Raw genomic sequence first — 18,696 nt, 5'->3', positions numbered from 1 at the left:
CATTGGTAGTAAAGATACCTTGAGAGACATTCATTTCTCTCCTGGGAGCAAAATGTCTGGATCAAGAGAAACCAGTTCCAGATATGGGAAGTTTTGTTCTTCCTAGGATTATCAGTTCAAGGTTGGAAAATCCCTGGATGTTTGAGGTTGGTGCTTGGAGAGGCCACAAATTGGGCAGGGAGGGAGCCTTGCAGTGATGTGATGTCATAGATTTTCCCTTCCAAATCTGTCCCTTCCTCCAGAGGAACGGATCTCTGCAGTCAAGAGATATAATTCACAAATAACTCCAGACCCCACCTGGCAGTTGGTAACCCCAATTCTCCCAGACTACCTGTTAGCATGGCTCCTTAGGATGGGGTAGTTAAAAATAACATAACCAAAGTGAAATGTCTACCTGATACATAAAACCATAACATAAACCTGATGAAAGTGGAAGAAACTAATTTCTACAGCCCAAAACACTTCCCTCTAGAAAGACGAACATAGCATACATGAGAAGCAAACACTCGCTGTGCACATAAAAGCCCAGAAAATCAGCCAGTTCCCGTCCTCTGTTTTTCCTGTGATGTGTGAAGTAAAATCTGAGTTCTCCACTGAAAAAGCTAGAGCACTCCTCTCAACAGAGAGGGACCCCCTGAGGTATTTTGATTCCATTTCATATTAATATCCCCTAAGTCTAAACAATGTACATGTTTCTGGTTAAACGTCAGTGTGGTGTGACAGTTAATATGGCTGACTAGAGCCTGGAAGATCCAGTTTCAAAGCGTCACAGTGATAGTCTTGCCAACTCTGTTAGGACATTTCTGGAAATTTGTGGATGGTGCCTGAGGAGGGCAAAGTTTGGAAAGGGAACAGAATGTGATCCTATGCAGTCCATCCTCCAAAGATGCCATTTTCTCTACGGGAGGGAACTGATTCCTGTTGTGTGGAGATAAGCTGTAACACGGGGAGATCTGTGGGCCTCAACTGAAGGTCAACAACCTTAGCCTGAAATGGGCCCCGTGTGAGGGAACAGGTAGAAGAAAAGTAAGCAAGGGAAGAATTCATAGAATCATAGAATCATAGAGTTGGAAGGGGCCACACAGGCCATCTAGTCCAACCCCCTGCTCTACGCAGGATCAGCCCAGAGCATTCAGTTCACACAGGGCAAACAGAGGCAGAGGTGCAGAATGGGGAACATGGCCTTGAATTCTTTTTCAAGATGCTTTTGAACAGGGAAGGTAGTGCCTGGACCACCCACTCACAGCATATTGAATTCAGCTATTAAGCGACTCAGAAAATATATACTGAAAAGATGAGTCATGATGGAGAAATATCAGACCAGCATTCTTCTCTCACCTAAAGTCATGATATAAGCTAAAAACAGGGGAGAGGAAAGAATGCATCGTGAACAAATAACTTTTAATCTCTAGAATATTGTCCCCAAAGAAATCAAAATGAGCGTGATTCTTTTTCAGATTCTGTTTTTTCCCCAGATGCATCTGTTTGCCAAGGAATTAAGGCACAACTGTTTGAAGGCAAATTTCCGGTGCTGGCTACGTGATGAATGCAGGATGAATGATACTCAGCTAACTGGTATCAAAGAATTGGCCAGGACTTTTTCTTTTCATTAACAAGAAGCAATGAGATAGAAAAGGATGCTTACAAATTCACCAGGTGTAGAGGGATGCCTGTCATTTCAGCAACATACATGACCCAGAGGTGCAGTAGGCATGTTGTAGACCTCAGGGGCAATGCTCTGGATTTTGGGCAAAAACTCTGTGGTAGAAGCTAATTCTACCATAGAGTTTTGACCAATACACATCCCCATCATTTGCTCCAAGGGGCTGACAACCCTAACAAGATAGCCTGACAAAACAAAATCAGAGTCCAGTCCAGACTTAGTCTGAGGAGGAGTGCTTGCACTCGAAGGCTCACACCTTGAATAAATCTTTGTTGGTCTTAAGGGTGCCACTGGACTCTGATTTTGTTTTGCTGTGCTGCTTCAGACCAACACGGCTACCCACTTGAATCTAGATGGCCTGAGAAATAGCATTTCAAAGGGATATACTACTAACACTATCCATTACACACCTTTGTTTTATATTCAAAATACTTCATCATTGTCTTTGTAGCAGCAAATACTGAAATTATCATCTCTATTTTCAAAACATGCAACACTTGAAAACTTTTTAAATGGTTTTGCTCAAAGTATTATTGGTGAATGCATTCATTGTTGCACAAAGATTTGAACCCAGCTCTCTCAGGCAGAGGTGGATCATCCAGACTCTGACATACACTGCCACACAAACCTTCTGGCCTATTTGTTTAAACATTTGCACCTCGCTTTACACTTACACTGGGACTGAAAGTGTATTGCACCCCCCAATTCAATTTTAATCAAGAGAACAGGTACACAATAGACTTTTCTGGCAGGTTATGCAATTGTTCCAGACCAGGGCTGATTCTGCCTACCAGACTCCCACAAGGCTGCAAGCAAAGATTCCTTTGGCTCTTGCCCTTCAGCTCACACCAACAGTAAAGCTGTCAAGGGAAAGGTGTCCTGCCAGCTGCCAAAGGAGCCGTCATGCTGGAGGGGAAGTAATCGCTCCATATAGTAGATGAAGCCTTTTTTGTGCCTCTGGGCTTTTTTTTTGGGGGGGGGGGGGAGGTTTCCTGAGCTGAAGATCACTCAATAATGCTCAAGAATATATTCTGCAGAAAGAGTTGTCTGCTCTTCCCAAAGGCAAAGGCACCATCTGGGACCCTTTTGAGGGAGGGGGGCATGCAGCAACCCAGAGCTAAGGGAAGCTGTCCTTTTTTCTCAGAGGACGTGGCCAGATCAGAAGCGAGAATTAAGCAAAAGGCCTTGGGTCAGAACTGGAACGAAGGGCCAGTCCTTTCAGGGAAGGGAATGCAAGGGGAAAGTCACTGGGCTGGTGCCAAGAGATTGACAGGTGATGCTTTTATTTCCAGATGTCGGTCCGTTGATTCTCCATGAAACTTGTTGTTATAATAACTGGGTGATTCAAATCGGGTCCACCCTCCAAAGCATCCCCCTTCCCCAGGGGGACTGACCTCTGCAGTATGGAGGTGAGCTGCCATTCCGGGGGACCCCCAGGTCCCACTTGGAGGCTGGAATCCCTGATTTGGAACCGCTCATGATGCGAAGTAACAAGGACACGCGGGTTTCGCAAAGGGAAAGGGACCGGCGCTCTGGCTTTCCGCCACTAGGGGGGGCTTTGCAGCTACTAAACCCTGCCGTGCGCGATAGGAGAATCGCCCTCTGTCCCCGCAGGGTCAGTATCGGGGGGTTTCAAGTCCAGCCGCTCAGCTCCGCGCCCGGCCCCTCTCCGGAGGCCCACGCAGACGCCGGCGGCGGCGGCGGGGACGACAAGGGCGCGCCGATCCCCGCGGGGGACAAGGGCGCGGCAGGAAACTACCACTCCCGGCATGCCTGCGGACGCAGCCCCGGAGAAGGGACTTGCTCTTTGCCGGCTTTGCACCACGTGCATCCAACATGGCCGGGTTTGTGGACCTCAACCTCCCCCACTTGCCCGACAAGGAGGCTTTGCAAAAGTTGGTGGAGTCCGCGGCGCATCGTGAGTCGGGAGGGCGGCCGGGGCAGGGGGACAAACGCCTGCGCTTGCCCGCCGCTCACGCTGTAGATGCGCAGCTGGAGGAGCTCTCCGGTGGGCTCCGTGCGCGCAGGACGGGCAGATGAAACGCCGGCTGCGACGGGGCTTTAATGCACACATCCTGTGCGCGCGGGGGCGGGGGGGGGGCACCTCGTTCTTCATTGTGTGGGCGGCTTCGGGAGTCATGCAATCGGGATCGCTGAAGCCGCTCGGGACGAAGAGAAAGAACCAGAAACCAGCTGCCTCTCTTTGGTAGATTTGGTCAAGCCATTCATATCAGGATAGCAAAGGATTTTTCCCAGGCTTTTCCAAACGTCCAACTTTTTATTTATTTATTATTATATTTATATACTGCCCTCCCCGAAGGCTCAGGAACCCCTGAAATGTTTTTCAGGCTTCAGGGAACCCCGGAAGCGGTGACATGCCCCTTGGGAGATGTGGGTGCAGAAGTATGATGCGGGAGCCAGCCAATCGCTCGGTCGATCCTTTTCCGTTTCCATCCGGGAGAAAGGGACTAGGCCTGTAGAGCAACAGAGGAAGTGGGCTCCAGAGAGGTCTGGTGATGGCAGCAGCCCTCCAAACATCTGGGAAAGGCCAAGTAACCTCTGGAGAGCTCTCACATAACCCCAAGGTTCCCCGGAACCCAGGTCGGGGATCCCTGATCTAGTGTCACAGTGCATTTCCCGAATACATTTCTGTAACCTGTGGTCTATGAAAGGTCATACTAGAATAGCATTTTGTTGGTCTTGTTTGTTAAGGCGTTTGTTCATTGGTCTTGTTTGTTGGTCTTGTTTGTTAAGGCGCCATTAAATGTCAGGTCTTTAGATTTTGTTGCAACACACTAGTAAGGACACTGTACCCCACTGGTCAACTTTAGTTGTTCAGAAGATAGCTAACGTACACAGAGGGATTTAATGCTTTAATAGCAGCTATAAGCACTCAATCACTTACGAGCTCATTGGGCTGGACAGAGCATCATTCTTCCGTAAACACCCAGACGACCACAAGCATTCTGCATATGTGGCTTTGGTTTCTTTTAAAAGCTGGCTTCTCTATTATGCTGACTGAGCGTGTCCAAAATAGTCCTGATGGTTTTCAGTTTTTCTGCAAAGGATGCTACCATCAGGATAGAACTCTCCTCGTTGCATGCATAAGATTTCTTTTTTAAGAGTGTGCTCCTTTTACAGGCCAATCATGTCGTTTAAAAAAAAAAAACTGTGTATTTTAAACATGATAGTAATTTTGTTTTTATTTATTTATTTATTATGTATTTATTTATTATATATATTTGTGTACCACCCTCCCCTGAAATTACTGAAATTAGAAGTGTGTGCGCTAAGGATCTTTATTAAAATTGGCTATTTTGACTATAATCTTAAATGACTCAGGCTTAGTGTTTTTCTCTCTGCAGCAAAACACAATTTGTATGCACACTTCTTCAGATACAAAGTTTTATTCAAGGTACAAGCTTTCATGTGCGTGCGCGCTTTTTCAGGTACATTTGGTATCTGAAGAAGTGGGCTCGCACATGAAAGCTTATACCTTGAATAATACTTGGTTGGTCTTAAGGGCACCACTGGACCCAAACTTAGTTCTGCATCTCTGAAGGGGTTCTTTGCCCAAAGTTGAAATTTAAAACCTTGTATTTTTGTGTTGATGTCTGTATTTTTATTTTCTAGTTGGTTATTCAACTGTGGCAATTAACTATGTCGTTGACTATGAAGAAAAGAAAAAGGTAATGCTGACTTACTTGAAATGACCCAGAGCTTTTCTGAATTCTCATTTTCCTTGCTTGTGGGTTCCTGTTGCACATCTTTTACTTACTCTAGCAGTCCCTTTGGGAAGGATTCATTGGGAGCGGGGGAGTGAGGTGCATCCAGTAAGTGGGGGATTCCTGCCCGGACCAAGGGACTTTGCAACCCTAACTGTGACAGTTTAAAGATGTGTTTGTGTTTTTTTCCCCTGTAGGAAGTTGTGAAGCCTCTATCGCCCTCAGATCTGTTTGCAGCTTTGCCTGTGGTGCAGGTATGGCCAGACATGCATCCTTTCACTCCCTGGGCTTCAATGAGAGCGTTTTGTTTCTTTGGGGTGCTCCTTCTAATTAAGAAGCCTGCTGGTCATTCATTCATTCATTCATTCATAGCTTGGGCATTCATTCAAAACATTGTCCCTCTTCTTTGAATGAAGTTTCCCCTGTCTACATTGGTGCCTCCTCCTAACTCTCAAGAATGTGAGATACAAGGAAAGACAAACTTAAGTGCAGGGGACAGGGGGACAAGGCCCTGGTACTTAGAAGTGGAGAGGAAAGGTTACTAACCTCACCCCTCTCAGGTTCCCTTTGACTGCAAATTAAAAGTCATTCTTGCTTAAACTCCTGTCTGTGGAGTGGGCCTATAGCTCTGGGGGGGGGGGAGGGAGGAAATGCCTCACTGCAGCTGTAGAAACGGCATTACTGATGATTCCTTGCCTTTTTAGAGCAGGAAGCAGGTCCTTGAGCTAATGAGTTGTGTGGAAAGGAAGGTGTGAACAGCATGGCTACAACTCTTTGTCTATCTGAAAATAGACTCCTTGAGGATTAAAGAGAGGGCAAAGGCAATGCTAGTCTTCCGCGGTGGGAAGAGGATCCGTGTGGGCATCGATTTTTGAGCCTTCTTCGTTTTATTGCGATGACGAGTGGGAAGTCTGTTGCCGTGGTTTCAGTTCCTCTCCTCTCCTCATGGTCTCCTCCTTCCTTTGCAGGGGAAAGCCAAGCCGATTAAGATTTTGTCGCGGCTAACTCTCGTCGTCTCCGACCCGTCCCACTGCAATATCCTCGTAAGTCCGGAATGCACGGAGCAAACTGTGGGCTTGGCTGTGATCATGGTGGCTGAGAGCAATGGGTCGCAGCAGGGGGTCACAGCAGAAAGGCTGCCTCCTTCATTTGTTTTATCGAGGGCACCTTGTAGATAAGAAGGACTTAATCTATGCTTGTTTGGAGTTTTTAAAAGAGGTTGGAGTCACTTCAGTGGCATGTTAAGATGCCCATGATTACTGGGTACGGTGGTTGAATTGCACAGGAGAGCAATCCTTGATGCTTCTGGCCCTGCTTTGCCCAGAGTTCTGCAAGAGAGATCAGTCCACAACATGTAACATGGCCCTGCCAGTCATTGGTGGCACACTGACCATCAGCCTAGGACAGACCTTCCCTGCCTGGCCACTTGGAGGCAGCCAGTCCTGGGCCCATTCTGCACACGTTGGATAATGTACTCTCAATGCGCTTTGGCAGCTGGATTTTCCTGTGCAGAACGGGATAATCTACTTCTAAAGTGCATTGAAAGTGCATTATTCAACATGTGCGGAACAGGCCCTGGTTTCAGTGGGTCTGATGAGGCAAACCAAGCGGCCTGAGTGAATTGGCAAGGCCTTTGCTGCTTCTTTAAGTCGGGAACAACCCAAAACAGTTTGGGGGTGCTTAGTTCTGATTAGTGCTGTTTTTCTGTTTATTTAATTGTGATCTTGTTGTTGTTGTTGTTGTTTTTAATGGTAAGATTTAGAGAGCAACTCAATTTGGAGAGCCAGTTTTGTGTAGTGGTAAGGAGTGGCAACCTCTAATCTGGAGAGCTGTGTGATTTCCCCACCCCTTCACATGCAGCCAGCCAGGTGACCTTGGGCTAGTTACAGTCCTGTTAGAGCTGTTCTCACAGAGCTGTCAGAGCTCTCTCAGCCCCATGTACCTCACAGGGTGTCTATTTTGGGGAGAAGAAGGGAAGGTGATTGTAAGCCACTTTGAGACTCTTTCGGACAGTAAAAAGTGGGGTATAAAAACCAACTCTTAATGTTTTGAAATTTCTAATTTTGTTAAAGTTGTGAACTGCCTTTGTGTACTTTGTACAACAGCAGGATATAAATGTAATAATAAAGGAAGAGCAGGATATAAATTTTAAAATAAATGAGTTGTCTGTTTAGCTGCTGTTAGATCATTGAGGGCTAGAACCTTACCTGGTCTTTGTATGTGTGTTTATCGAACTGAGATTCCATTAAAGGTCTTGAAAGATTGCCTGATGCTCACTGCTGCTTCAGCACTGAATGAAAGTGACTGCAAATATTGTCCACAGAGACGTTTAGCCATTGGAACACTTTACACCATAAAGTTTGATTTCTTCTTGTTATCTGGTTAGCATGATAAATATCCTGAATGGTTGCATTTTCCATAATACTGTTTAATTTTTTTTCTGTACCAGAGAGCAACGTCTACCAACATCAAATTTTATGACATCTTTGCCATCTTTCCTAAGAATGGGAAACTCTTCCATGTAAGTTCAGTTTCTTCTTTCCCTCCCTTTGTGGATGAAGAATATCATGTGACTGATGTTTCAACTAGTTTGGGAAAGGAGGTTGTTTTGTTACCCTCTTTATAATGTGCTACATTTGCTGCTGTGAAATTAGAAATCTGACGTTCCACTGAAGAATGAGCAGGAAAATGGTTTTACCCACCACAATAGAATGGCAGGTGGTTCCCTCTGTTTTGATGGAGCCCCCCTGATGTGATGGAATTGAGATATGTTTTTATACCTTGCTTCTCACTACCCAAAGGAGTCTCAAAGCAGCTTACAAGTGCCTTCCCTTCCTCTCCCCATAATAGAAACCCTGTGAGGTACGTGGGCTAAGAGAGCTCTGAGAGAACTGTAACTGGCCAAGGTCACCTAGCTGACTGCAGAGAATTATGGGCCGGTGCAGCATTAGGGTGGAGCTGGGAAAGTAGCCAGTTTCAAGACATGCCTCAGTTTTCTCAGCCTCAGCTCCTGACTTACTTTAAAGGTTTATTGTAGCACTCCCTGGCAGAATGTATGGGGACAGTAATAAGCACTTCAAATCCCTTTAAAAGTGCCAACAAAAAACCCAGTAGTGATAATCTTCTTTAAAATAGAAATGTTGACAAAGGGTAATTCCAATGAGTCTCCCTGTCTTTGGAGTTTTAATCATGAGCTGCTTAAAGAGGAAGTGACAAGGTGAGAAACCAGTATTAATCCTAATTTTTACAGCATTTTTAAATATTATTCCCACATCTACGGAGCATATAACAAGCCTGGACTTTCAAGCAACATTTTTGGTGTGATTATGAGTTTGTCGTCCACCAGGAGGAGCTATTGCCCCTCTGATCAGAGGAAGTGCAACTGTGGAAAATGAGCCATAATGGAGCATATTTTTCAGCCGATCTTTTCTCTCCAAAGATTCTTTTTCCCATCTGAAGATCTAGAACTTTAAATTAATGCAGGGAAATTAGCCAATCTTTAAAAAGCAAAGGGTTTTTTTTAATATTCTAGTTGCCGCATTCTTTGACAGAATCCTAGGAATTGTGAAGGCCACTAGTGTCCTGGACACTTGTTTCTAAATCATGTAAGAACTGAACTACTAATGTCTGTCATAAATCAGACACTAAGGCAAGGCTCTCAAACGGGACCATCCATCCACTACTTTAAAAACTCATCTCTAATCTGGCCATGTCTCTAATCTGCCCTTTCTAGGCAGAGCAAACAGTAGCAAACCAATCCCGGGACTTCTTGGAGAACTCATCTGCTCTGGACTCGTGTCAGTCTGTTTTCAAATCAGCTTAGGGGACATAGATGGGCCTCATAGCTTTAGCTGATGACTTCCATATGAGCATCAACAAAGGCGGCATGCCTCTAGGTTGCTCCTCAGTTTGTCTGCAGCCTTGGAAACAATGAGCTGGGCCATCTTGTCAGGAGACAGAACTAGTTATCAAGGGGTGTGCTTTGGGCTGGTTCAAATCATTCCTCCCAAACTGGACCCAGAAGATTACTGTTGGCAACCAGTTAGCATCCGTCTGGGAACTATCCAGTGGGGTTCCACCCCTCTTACGCATACCCTCCTCTGGTTTGTGAGCCCACCCTCTATCCCCTGTGTGTTGGAGTCCTCTTCACTTGAAATGCTGGCTTCCTGCTTTGACCTCGGAGAGCCCTGCTGCTGCATAGTGTGGCACTGGCCATCCTGCCTCTGTAGCCAGGCAACCAGCCGCCAGCTCTTTGGATTGGAACTCAGCCTTTGGCAAAAGCAGTATTCCAAAGGAGAACTGTCTTCTTTGAGAGCCAGTGTGGTGTAGTGGCTAAGAGTGGCAGCCGCTGATCTGAAGAACTGGGTTTGATTCCCGGCTACTCCACAGGCAGGCAGCTGGGTTACCCTGGGCCAGTCACTGTTCTCTCTGAGCTCTCTCAGCCTCACCTACTTCATAGAGTGTCTGTTGTGGGGAGAGGCAGGGTAGACGTTTGGAAGTAAAAAAGCAGGATACAAGAAACCAGTTCTTCTTGGGCAGCATCTTGTGTAGCTTCCGAGTATCTTTGGGGGTGCCTTCCACGTATTTATTGATGCTGCGGGAGATAAATCTTCTGTGCTTGCTTGTCATTGAGAGAGGAATTGCTCTTATGTGCTGCTTTTCCAATGTTGAACTCAGGTGGCTTGCACGACCTTGGACGTTGACCTTGTGTGCATCAATGTAACAGAAAAGCTGCCCTTCTACATCAAGAGGCCCTCTGTTAATGTGGTGAGTGCTGGGAGAGTTTGAATCTTCACGAGGAGCGGAGCACCAGGCTGCTTAACAAATAAAATTGTTTTATTGCAAAGAGAAACAACTTTGTATAGAAAGGACGGGGGGATTCCTAAGTGTCTAACTGCCCTGTTTGTTTAGTCTGTTCTGGAGGCAAGCAGGGAGGAAGTGGGCTCAAAGTAGCAGGAAGTCTCTTATTGAGACGGTCAACATGCAGGAGGAGAGCATTTAAAAAATACCAGAAAGTTCCTGACCTAAATATGCTAACTACACATCTCCCCTGGTGCCCCCTGCAGGATATGCTGCACGTCCTTTGGAATCATGCACGCTGCAGATCTTGCTTAGTTCAACTGTAAGGTGGTCTGAAAACTTGTATTCTGTCTGTACCCTTGTATTTGTGTTTTTCTTCCTTAGGCTTCTTTTTCCCCCAGTTAATGGCTTTGGAGGAATGTTTCAGGTTGGGGCGGGGGGGGGGGGTAGATATTGTCCCCAATAAGAAAAGTTCTCTTCACTGGTATGAGAATGTGGCCAAGAAGGACGGTGTTTTCCCCACAACACTCCTGGTTCCAGCTGCCCAATAACAAGAGGGCAGCGTGCATAACAATGAGGGCTTTGCCAGCAGCCTGGCAAGGGGTGGGAGCCTGAGGAGAGCCCCAGCAGGTCCTGTGAGGATGCAGGGAAGGAGGGAAGCAGCAGACTTCCTGCAAGCAAACTGCGCGCTGCTGTGTGCGGCAGAGGCAATGTGACATTAATTGTGACACCAGAACGGGTGTGACTCCGCAGTCCTGGCCTGCTAGATTTCAGTTCTGCCTTTTCTCCCTGGGATTGTCCTGGGATGGGACAGTAGAGGTGCCAGGTCTTTGCCTCAGCCCAGATCTCCTGTAGCAGATCCAGAATTCTGTTTTCCTCCTGGTTTTTGAGTAAAATACTTTTGGATTTTGGAGTCTCTGCTGAATACCCAAAGCAGTCTAAATTTCAAAGCATCTTGCTTTTGTGTGTGTGTGGGGGGGGGAAGATGACGAGTGTGTTTTTCCTAGAACATTTTTCCGTCCCCTTAGCTGCCTCAGCAAGAAATGAAAACACATCAGTGAGAGACAATAGTTCTGAGATTTGACGGTGTCACAGCCTTCCAATTATGATTATTTTCCTTTCATGTGAAGGCAATGGATCGAGGCATCTACTTTGAACTGGCTTACGTGCCTGCCATCAAAGACTCCACAATGAGACGATACACGATTTCCAACGCGCTCAGCCTGATGCAGATCTGCCGTGGGAAGGTGAGACTTGGAAGTGAGAGGACTGGCCCTGCTTTCTTCCCCCGGAACGGTTTGGAGTTAACTCGCTGGAATGGAGCGTAGGCATCACCTGCCTTTGTTCTGTAAGGAGACGGAACGAACAGGCGGCTCTGGCTGGAAACGCAGTCGGTTCAGTGTGGTTAATGATCTCCTAATGAAGAGGGCAGCCTTGCCTCAGCAATTCCCAGTTCTGTTGCCTGGAAAGGTTACACAGCCCTAGAGGAGGTCATGCTGACAGTGAGTCGTGCACGGCTACGTGTCTTGCCAAGCAGATGGCCGCTGGTACTCTTTGTGGCCATTGACACTGATTGGCTGTGTGGAGGCATAGTCTAGATCAGGGGTAGGCAAACTGTGGCCCTCCAGATGTCCGTGGACTACAATTCCCATGAGCCCCTGCCAGCAAATGCTGGCAGGGGCTCATGGGAATTGTAGTCCATGGACATCTGGAGGGCCACAGTTTGCCTACCCCTGATCTAGATCAGTCCTCTGACTCCCTGCCCCTCTCCCCAGCAGAAAGGGATCAGCACTTTCTCAGCAGGCACCAGCAGCTGTCTGATGACTGGAATAAAGAAGAAGAGCAGGGGTGGGGTTGTACCCCACTTTTTACTACCCAAAGGAGTCTCAACGTGGCTTACAATTCTTCCTATCCCCACAACAGAGGCCTGGTGAAGTAGGTGAGAGCTCTGAGAGAACTGTAACTGGCCCAAGGTCACCCAGTTGGCTATATGTGGAGGAGGAGTGGGAGATCACACCTGGTTCTCCAGATTAGAGGCCGCCTCTCTTAACCACGACACCAAGCTGGCTCTTAAAGGCATATGTGCTATAGATGTGAGTGGCATGCTCCATGTAGCATCCGCTTGTACCTGGGAGGCCACTCCACCTATGGGAGCATCCTACATGTTTGTATCGCCCTTTGGTGGACAGGACCTGAGTGTAGAACTCCCACATCTGTGCAGCATAATACAGAGGCAGCCAGCCTGCTCTCTGACTCCACTGTCACTCAGCTCCGGGTAAGGGGCCCCAGCTTGGTGCAGCGGTTAAGAGTGGCAGCCTCTAATCCGAAGAGTTGGTCCCTGCTAGCAGGGTTACCTTTGGTTAGTCACAGTCCTGTTAGAGGTGTTCTCACAGAGCAGTTTCACTCAGCTCGATCAGCCTCACCTACCTCACAGGGTGTCTGTTGTGGGGAGAGGGAAGGGAAGGGAAGGGAATTGTCAGCTGCTTTGAGACTCCTCCTGGTAGTAAAAAGCAGGAAAAGCGAATTCTTCTAAACTAAGGGTATTTATAATAGGAGCGGAACTATGTTTGCCTTCTGCTACTCAAACTAAACTATTGATCTCATTTGGTCTAAAACAAGTATCTTGTTTCCTAGAATATCATTCTGTCCAGTGCAGCAGAAAAGGTAAGTTTGCAAGAGCACAAATGAGTGTAAATCTGTAATAGATTATTAATAGATCATCTGTAAAAAAAAGGTGTTTAGGTGTGTGTTTTTAATGTGTTTTCATATGCTCTTAATTTTATAATAATGTCATTGTTTTTGCTGCAGTTTATCTGTGGTCCCTTTTGTGGGTCCTAATTGTAATTGAAATGGCCTTTGATTCCACACAATAAATGCTCCTTATCCTGACCTAGAGAGGCCAGGCTAGCCTGATCTGGTCAGATCTCAGAAGCTAAGTGGGGTCGGCCCTGTCTAGTATTTGGATGGGAGACCAGCAAGGAAGTCCAGGGTCAGGATGCAGAGGCAGGCAGGGGCAAACCTCCTCTGAAAGTCTCTTGCCTTGAAAACCCCACAACCAAAACAAGAAACTTATCTATCCGTAACAGATGCTGGAAATGATACTAAAAAAAAAAGTCTCTTCTTTGTTTTTCAATAAAGAAGGAGATAGATTCCAGTGGGTAGCCACATTGGTCGGAAGCAGCAGAACAAAGTTTGAGTCCCGTGGCACCTTTAAGATCCAAGTTTTTCTCAAGGTTAAGCTTGCAGACTTTGTATCTTGGCTGGTCTTAAAGGTGTCACTGAGCTCAAACTTCGTTTTAATAAAAAATCATTGGAAAGGTTGGAAAGGACCTCTTGGGGCATCTAGTCCAGCCCCCACAACCTTATTGCTCATCCACGCTAACTTGCCACCCCCTATAATCTTCACAGAATCAGCATCTCCGTCAGATGGCTACCCAGACTCTGTTTAAAAATCTCCAAAGATGGAGAACCCACCACCTCCCGAGGAAGCCTGTCCCTCTGAGAGACCGCTCTAACTGTCAGGAACTTCTTCCGGATGTTGAGACGGAATTTCTTTTGAATTAATTTCATCCCATTGATGCTGGTCCGTCCCCCCAGAGCATGTGCATGCACACACATTCTAGTGTATTTGGAAGAACATTAATATTGACTGCTGTATTGGCTTTTCTAGCAGCATCAAAAGAAGCCTGTTACCCACAATTCCAGCTTCCTGACCATCAAACTTAAAACTAAGGAGCCATGTCACTGGAGGTAGATTGGGCTCCAAATTTAGTCTGTGTAACCTTGCATTCAATCATTTTGTAATATTCTCCTTTAGTTTACTACTGCATGTTTACTTGTGTTGTTGTTATTCTTATTTTGCTTCAGCCTTTACAACTACGAGGTCCTTATGATGTGGCTAACCTGTATCCTTTACACACACATGCTTGCGGGGATATTTAAAATCCTACTGCCTTGTGGGGGGAACGTGTTGCAGCATTGTTCTAGCCTTCCCACTTAGGAGAAACCATTGGCAACAGAATATTAGTAAACACTTCTGGTTGACTGCCAAGTGAAAGGTCTCATGGAACAAACCTCAGTTAGAGCCCAGAGAGGAAGAATGCTGTGGGCAGAAAGGGATGCAAGAGAGCAATCATTTTAGAAGGCTGGCAAAGATGATGGAAGGAAAGAGAGAGGGTGGCTGAAGGTGGGGAGAATGGGTAACCAGTGAGTTGAGAATTGGAGTTTTGTGGGGAGGATGGTGGAGAGGGAGCACAGAACTTAGGAAAAGGCCAAGTAAAGTAGGAGTTGGAGACACAGGATGGGTCTGGAGAGGGCGGGCAGGACTTTGGCCTGTAGAGTATCAAAGGAACTTGTAGGGTGGGAAGGTTTATGGATGAAGGTACTTCAGGGCACAGAAGGATCAAATAACTTACTGAGTCAACATACTGAGATTCCTCTCTGGCCTAATCCAGATTCATTTCTGACATTAGCTGTTTAAACCCATTTTGTTTAGCACATCTTGGGTGATTTAAAATCTGTCCTCTCATAGCCTCTCCCCTGGCCGTTCTGAGGCAAATTATTCTGGGTTCTTCCGCCCCCCCCCTCCAGGGGGGAACGGAGGCTGAACGTGGGCAGCAGTCAATGGCTGAATGAAGTCCTGCACCCACACCTCAAAACTTGGCTTCTTGATGGCTGGATGCTCTTTGAGAGATCTGGAGCCTGCTTTACTATTCAAGACCAGCAACGAAGTTCACAAAGTGGAATTTGGTTCCTTTGAGGAATGTCCCCCGTGCCAGAGCAGCCCTTCTTGATGGATCGGAGCTTGGCCATGAGCCTTTAAGCTCTTTGCCCTCCTTGAGCGTGAGGATCCTTAATGAATCGAGCAGAGGGTGGCTCTTCGGCCTGTCTGAAAGCAACGCCAAAGCTGCTGTTTCCACCAACGGCAGAGCGGTCCTGCTTCATGGAGGTGAGCTGAGGGGCTGTTGCTCAGTGGCACAGTGATCGCATTGCAGGCCTGAGATCCCAGGTCCACCCCCTAGGGCCTTCTCTTAAAAGAATCAGGGAGTGGGCAATGGGGAAGGCCCCAGGAAGCTCCTAGTAAAAACTAACCTTCGTAGGTCAGTGGTCTGGCTGGTATAAGGCAGCTTCAGGAGTGCTGGGTTTTTGTACCCTCCTTTTCTGTACCCCAAGGAGTCTCAAAGTGGCTTTCAATCACTTTCCCTTCCTCACCCCACAACAGACACCTTGTGAGGCAGGTGGAGCTGAGAGATCTCTGACTGGATTGCTCTGAGTACAGCGCTATCAGGGCTGGACGAGCTCAAGGTTCCCTAGCTGGCTGTACGTGAAGGAGCCGGGAATCAAACCCAGCTTTTCAGATTAGAGGCTGCCACTCTTAACCACTATATCACGCTAACTGCTACACCAATGAGAGGAGAATCAGAGGTCTACCATGGAAGGAGGGGGATGAGTGAGAATTGCAATCTCCACCTCAGGATACAAATCAGTATGTCTAAAATATGTTCTTTTTAAAAAGAAAAAAAAGAAGGAACCTAAGATTGAAATTTTTCCAAGGAATTGTTTAAAAATGATAATACAATAAAACATTTACAGTATGTTTTTACACATAATTTGCCTGTAAAACAGAGCCCAAGCTATAGCATTTCCCAGGGGAAAAAAAATCAAGGAAAGGATTTAACATGTCCCTATGTCCTAAAGGAAATAAACTTAAGAACATAATTGGAGTGAGGTATTTGGCATAGAGAATCCATTGGGTGGTATATGTTGGTATTCTAATAATTGCTGTAAAAAGTTGCAGAGAGACCATTCCAAAGTGACAGATTAATTCAGACAAACAGAGTAAAAAAGGTTATTGCAGGCATAAACTAGACATTCTCATCAGACAGGAGAAGATTGTTTTTTCTAAGTCTTCCTGTGTTTGGCCTTCTTCCCACGGCTTCCGGAACCACAAAAGCCAAACCAAAAAAGAGTACACGGGGAAAGTGAAAGTATCCCAGAACAAGCAGGTCCGTGTAAACGCTATAGTTATGTTGCATGTCTCAGTTCCAAATCACTCTGATAAACCTTCTGCTCTTAAACAAAAATATTTACACAAATTTTCACATAATGTAACAAAGATACTAGACAGGGTCCCGGTATTTAACACTTGCTTCCAGTGCTCTTTGCCAAAGCTAAAGTGAAATTAAGGGAATAAAGGTCACAGTCCTCATAAACATATAATATTCCCTTTTTGTTATAACCCTAATAGAAACGATCATAAAGGTATCCTTATACCAAGTATAACAGAGCCTCTTGTGGCGCAGAGTGGTGAGGCAGCAGACATGCAGTCTGAAAGCTCTGCCCATGAGGCTGGGAGTTCGATCCCAGCAGCTGGCTCAAGGTTGACTCAGCCTTCCATCCTTCTGAAGTCAGTAAAATGAGTACCCAGCTTGCTGGGGGGTAAAACTGTAATGACTGGGGAAGGCACTGGCAAACCACCCCATATTGAGTCTGCCATGAAAACGCTGGAGGGCATCACACCAAGGGTCAGACATGACCCAGTGCTTGCACAGGGGATAACTTTACCTTTATACCAAGTATAAAGTGAATGATGATTATGTTATCCATTCAGTTGTGTCCCTCTGATAGGCACTCCAGCACAAGACATCTCTGTCTTACTACTTTGCCCATTAATTTCAGTGCTCTGGGAAAGCAGCTTTTATACAGGGTCCCTGGCTGGGTTGCAGCCTTGTAGATAAGTTGCCCCTCCCAATGTCACATTCATGCTCCCTTCTTCTCCACAAGGTGTGCATTGCTGGGACTCTGCATTGCACGGCAGGGGTAGCAGTGGCCTCTTCAGGTTGTGTCCCTCAGTCAAGGAGATTAGAAGCACTGCAGTGCTGAGTTCTCATCTCATTCTAGGGGGTGTTTTGTGAGTCCAGCAGTGTTCAGCCCTGGGGCTTTACGTCTCTCCCCCCTCCCTTGTTGAATTGCAGAAGCCAGAAAGACTGCCTGTGGAGTCGTGTACACAATGAAGAAACCTCGACCCCCGGATGAAGACGACTCCACTCCAGCTACCAAAAAAGCCAAGATGGAATTGTGACAAGTCGGGTCTTCTCTGTGGCTTCCATCAAGCCCACCCTCCCGAGCCCGAGACTCTGGCATGGCTGGAGCATCGTCAGTGAGATTGCGGAGTGCCTGACCGTGGACATCGGAAGCTGCAGATACTGTTGTGACTTTGCTGGTGGGGGGGTCAGCCGCGTCTCGGAGAGACTCCACAGACTCCGAATCGGGCAGAAGACCATTTGTCTGGCTCCGTTCCGTGTAGAATAAAGGCCTTCTACCGAGGGGATTCCGCCACGCTCCTTTTTGCCATCTGCCTTGCAGGATTTCTGGGAACGGAATCTCCCGAGAGATGGTTGTAACTCAGAACGCTTTCGCACCCCGGTGGCTTTTAATCAGTTCACGAACACACAGTCGAGCAATGAAATAAATTCCTGGGGACGTTAACGAGAAGCATTACGGCAATGACTGGAAGGCTACCGTTGGGGGGCCCAGCAGTATAGCAGCCATGCTTCTCCCCTACAAGAATAAGTGGAATAAGGCCTCTGGCTTCTGACACAGGATGTCTTTTCTGTCTTCCTCAGTCTCCAGCGACCTGCCTTTAAAGCATTTTTTGCTTCTTCAGGTGGCTGTTTGCTCTTGCCGCTCACTGTGGGAAAAAGGTAGGGTGCAGGGGGAGTCCTGGATCTATTCTTGGCTACCTTTCAGCTGGAGGTCTAACCAGGATTCACAGAACAAGAGTCACCGCCAAACAGAGTAGTTTTGAATTCATGCAGAAACTGGTTGAGTAGGAGACAGGTGGTGGGAAGGTGGCAATGTATGGGCAGATTTTGTAAGATCCTGGAAGCTGAGCAGGGTCAGGGCTGGGTTAGAACTTGGATGGGAGACCTCCAAGGAAGACGGCAGAGGAAGGCAATGGCAAACCACCTCTGCTTCTCGCTTGCCTAGAAAGCCCCTTGAAGCAGCTGTGACTCGAGGGCACTTTACGCACAGGAGGCAAGGAGTGTTTTGTTCTCAGCTGGGAGAAGCAAAGACCACTCAGGAGAAAAGAACAGCACTAGCCTTGGAGTGAAAGGAAAAGAACCCGGGACCCTCTTTAGTCTGCGTTGCCCACTGTTGTGTGCCTTTTCAGGAAGGCCATTGGGGCTGCATTTGGCTGTGGCCCCATCTAATGAGGCCCTGAAGGGAAGTGGAACGTAATTATCCACCCTCGGAAGGGGCTGGTGTCGGAGGCATGCTGTTTCTCAAAGGCCTACCGTGGCTGTTTATTGGAAGATGAGGAAATGCTTTTTTTTTTTGCAGGCTGTAACCTTGAAACCAGCAAACCATGAATGGTAATGTTACCATCAGCAGGCAGGAGAGATGGGGGGCTGAGCTCCTAAGTGACTTTTCTGCTTAGCCATTTATGGCTGTAAGATATTTCAAACTTAGTTTGCCACAGATAGTCAAGGGTCTCTGCAACCGTTT

The 18,696-nt window shown here is 46.9% G+C and overlaps 1 protein-coding gene across 1 annotated transcript; it reads left to right on the top strand.

Annotated features, from left to right (window-relative positions):
* The first annotated feature begins 3,360 nt into the window (after positions 1-3,360).
* On the top strand, positions 3,361-17,514 carry RPP30 (ribonuclease P/MRP subunit p30). Its single transcript, XM_077350320.1, has 11 exons — positions 3,361-3,581; positions 5,297-5,352; positions 5,586-5,642; positions 6,357-6,431; positions 7,838-7,909; positions 10,066-10,155; positions 11,319-11,435; positions 12,823-12,852; positions 14,056-14,093; positions 15,057-15,136; positions 17,163-17,514. Exons 1-11 carry the CDS (start codon positions 3,500-3,502, stop codon positions 17,267-17,269), a joined length of 804 nt encoding a protein of 267 aa, XP_077206435.1. The 5' UTR covers positions 3,361-3,499; the 3' UTR covers positions 17,270-17,514.
* Positions 17,515-18,696: the final 1,182 nt, after the last annotated feature.

This window comes from Paroedura picta, chromosome 8 (assembly GCF_049243985.1).
Source record: "Paroedura picta isolate Pp20150507F chromosome 8, Ppicta_v3.0, whole genome shotgun sequence".
Taxonomy (NCBI): Eukaryota; Metazoa; Chordata; class Lepidosauria; order Squamata; family Gekkonidae; genus Paroedura; species Paroedura picta.
The sequence above is the reverse complement of the archived record's forward strand: the minus strand, read 5'-3'. Positions and strand labels throughout refer to the sequence as shown.

Bases quoted from the DNA above. Each gene is read 5' to 3' on its own strand.
- RPP30 (XM_077350320.1), top strand. From the start codon at position 3,500: ATGGCCGGGTTTGTGGACCTCAACCTCCCCCACTTGCCCGACAAGGAG. The intron at 5,353-5,585 runs GTAATGCTGACT...TTTCCCCTGTAG, and splicing joins ACTATGAAGAAAAGAAAAAG to GAAGTTGTGAAGCCTCTATC. The intron at 7,910-10,065 runs GTAAGTTCAGTT...TGTTGAACTCAG, and splicing joins AGAATGGGAAACTCTTCCAT to GTGGCTTGCACGACCTTGGA.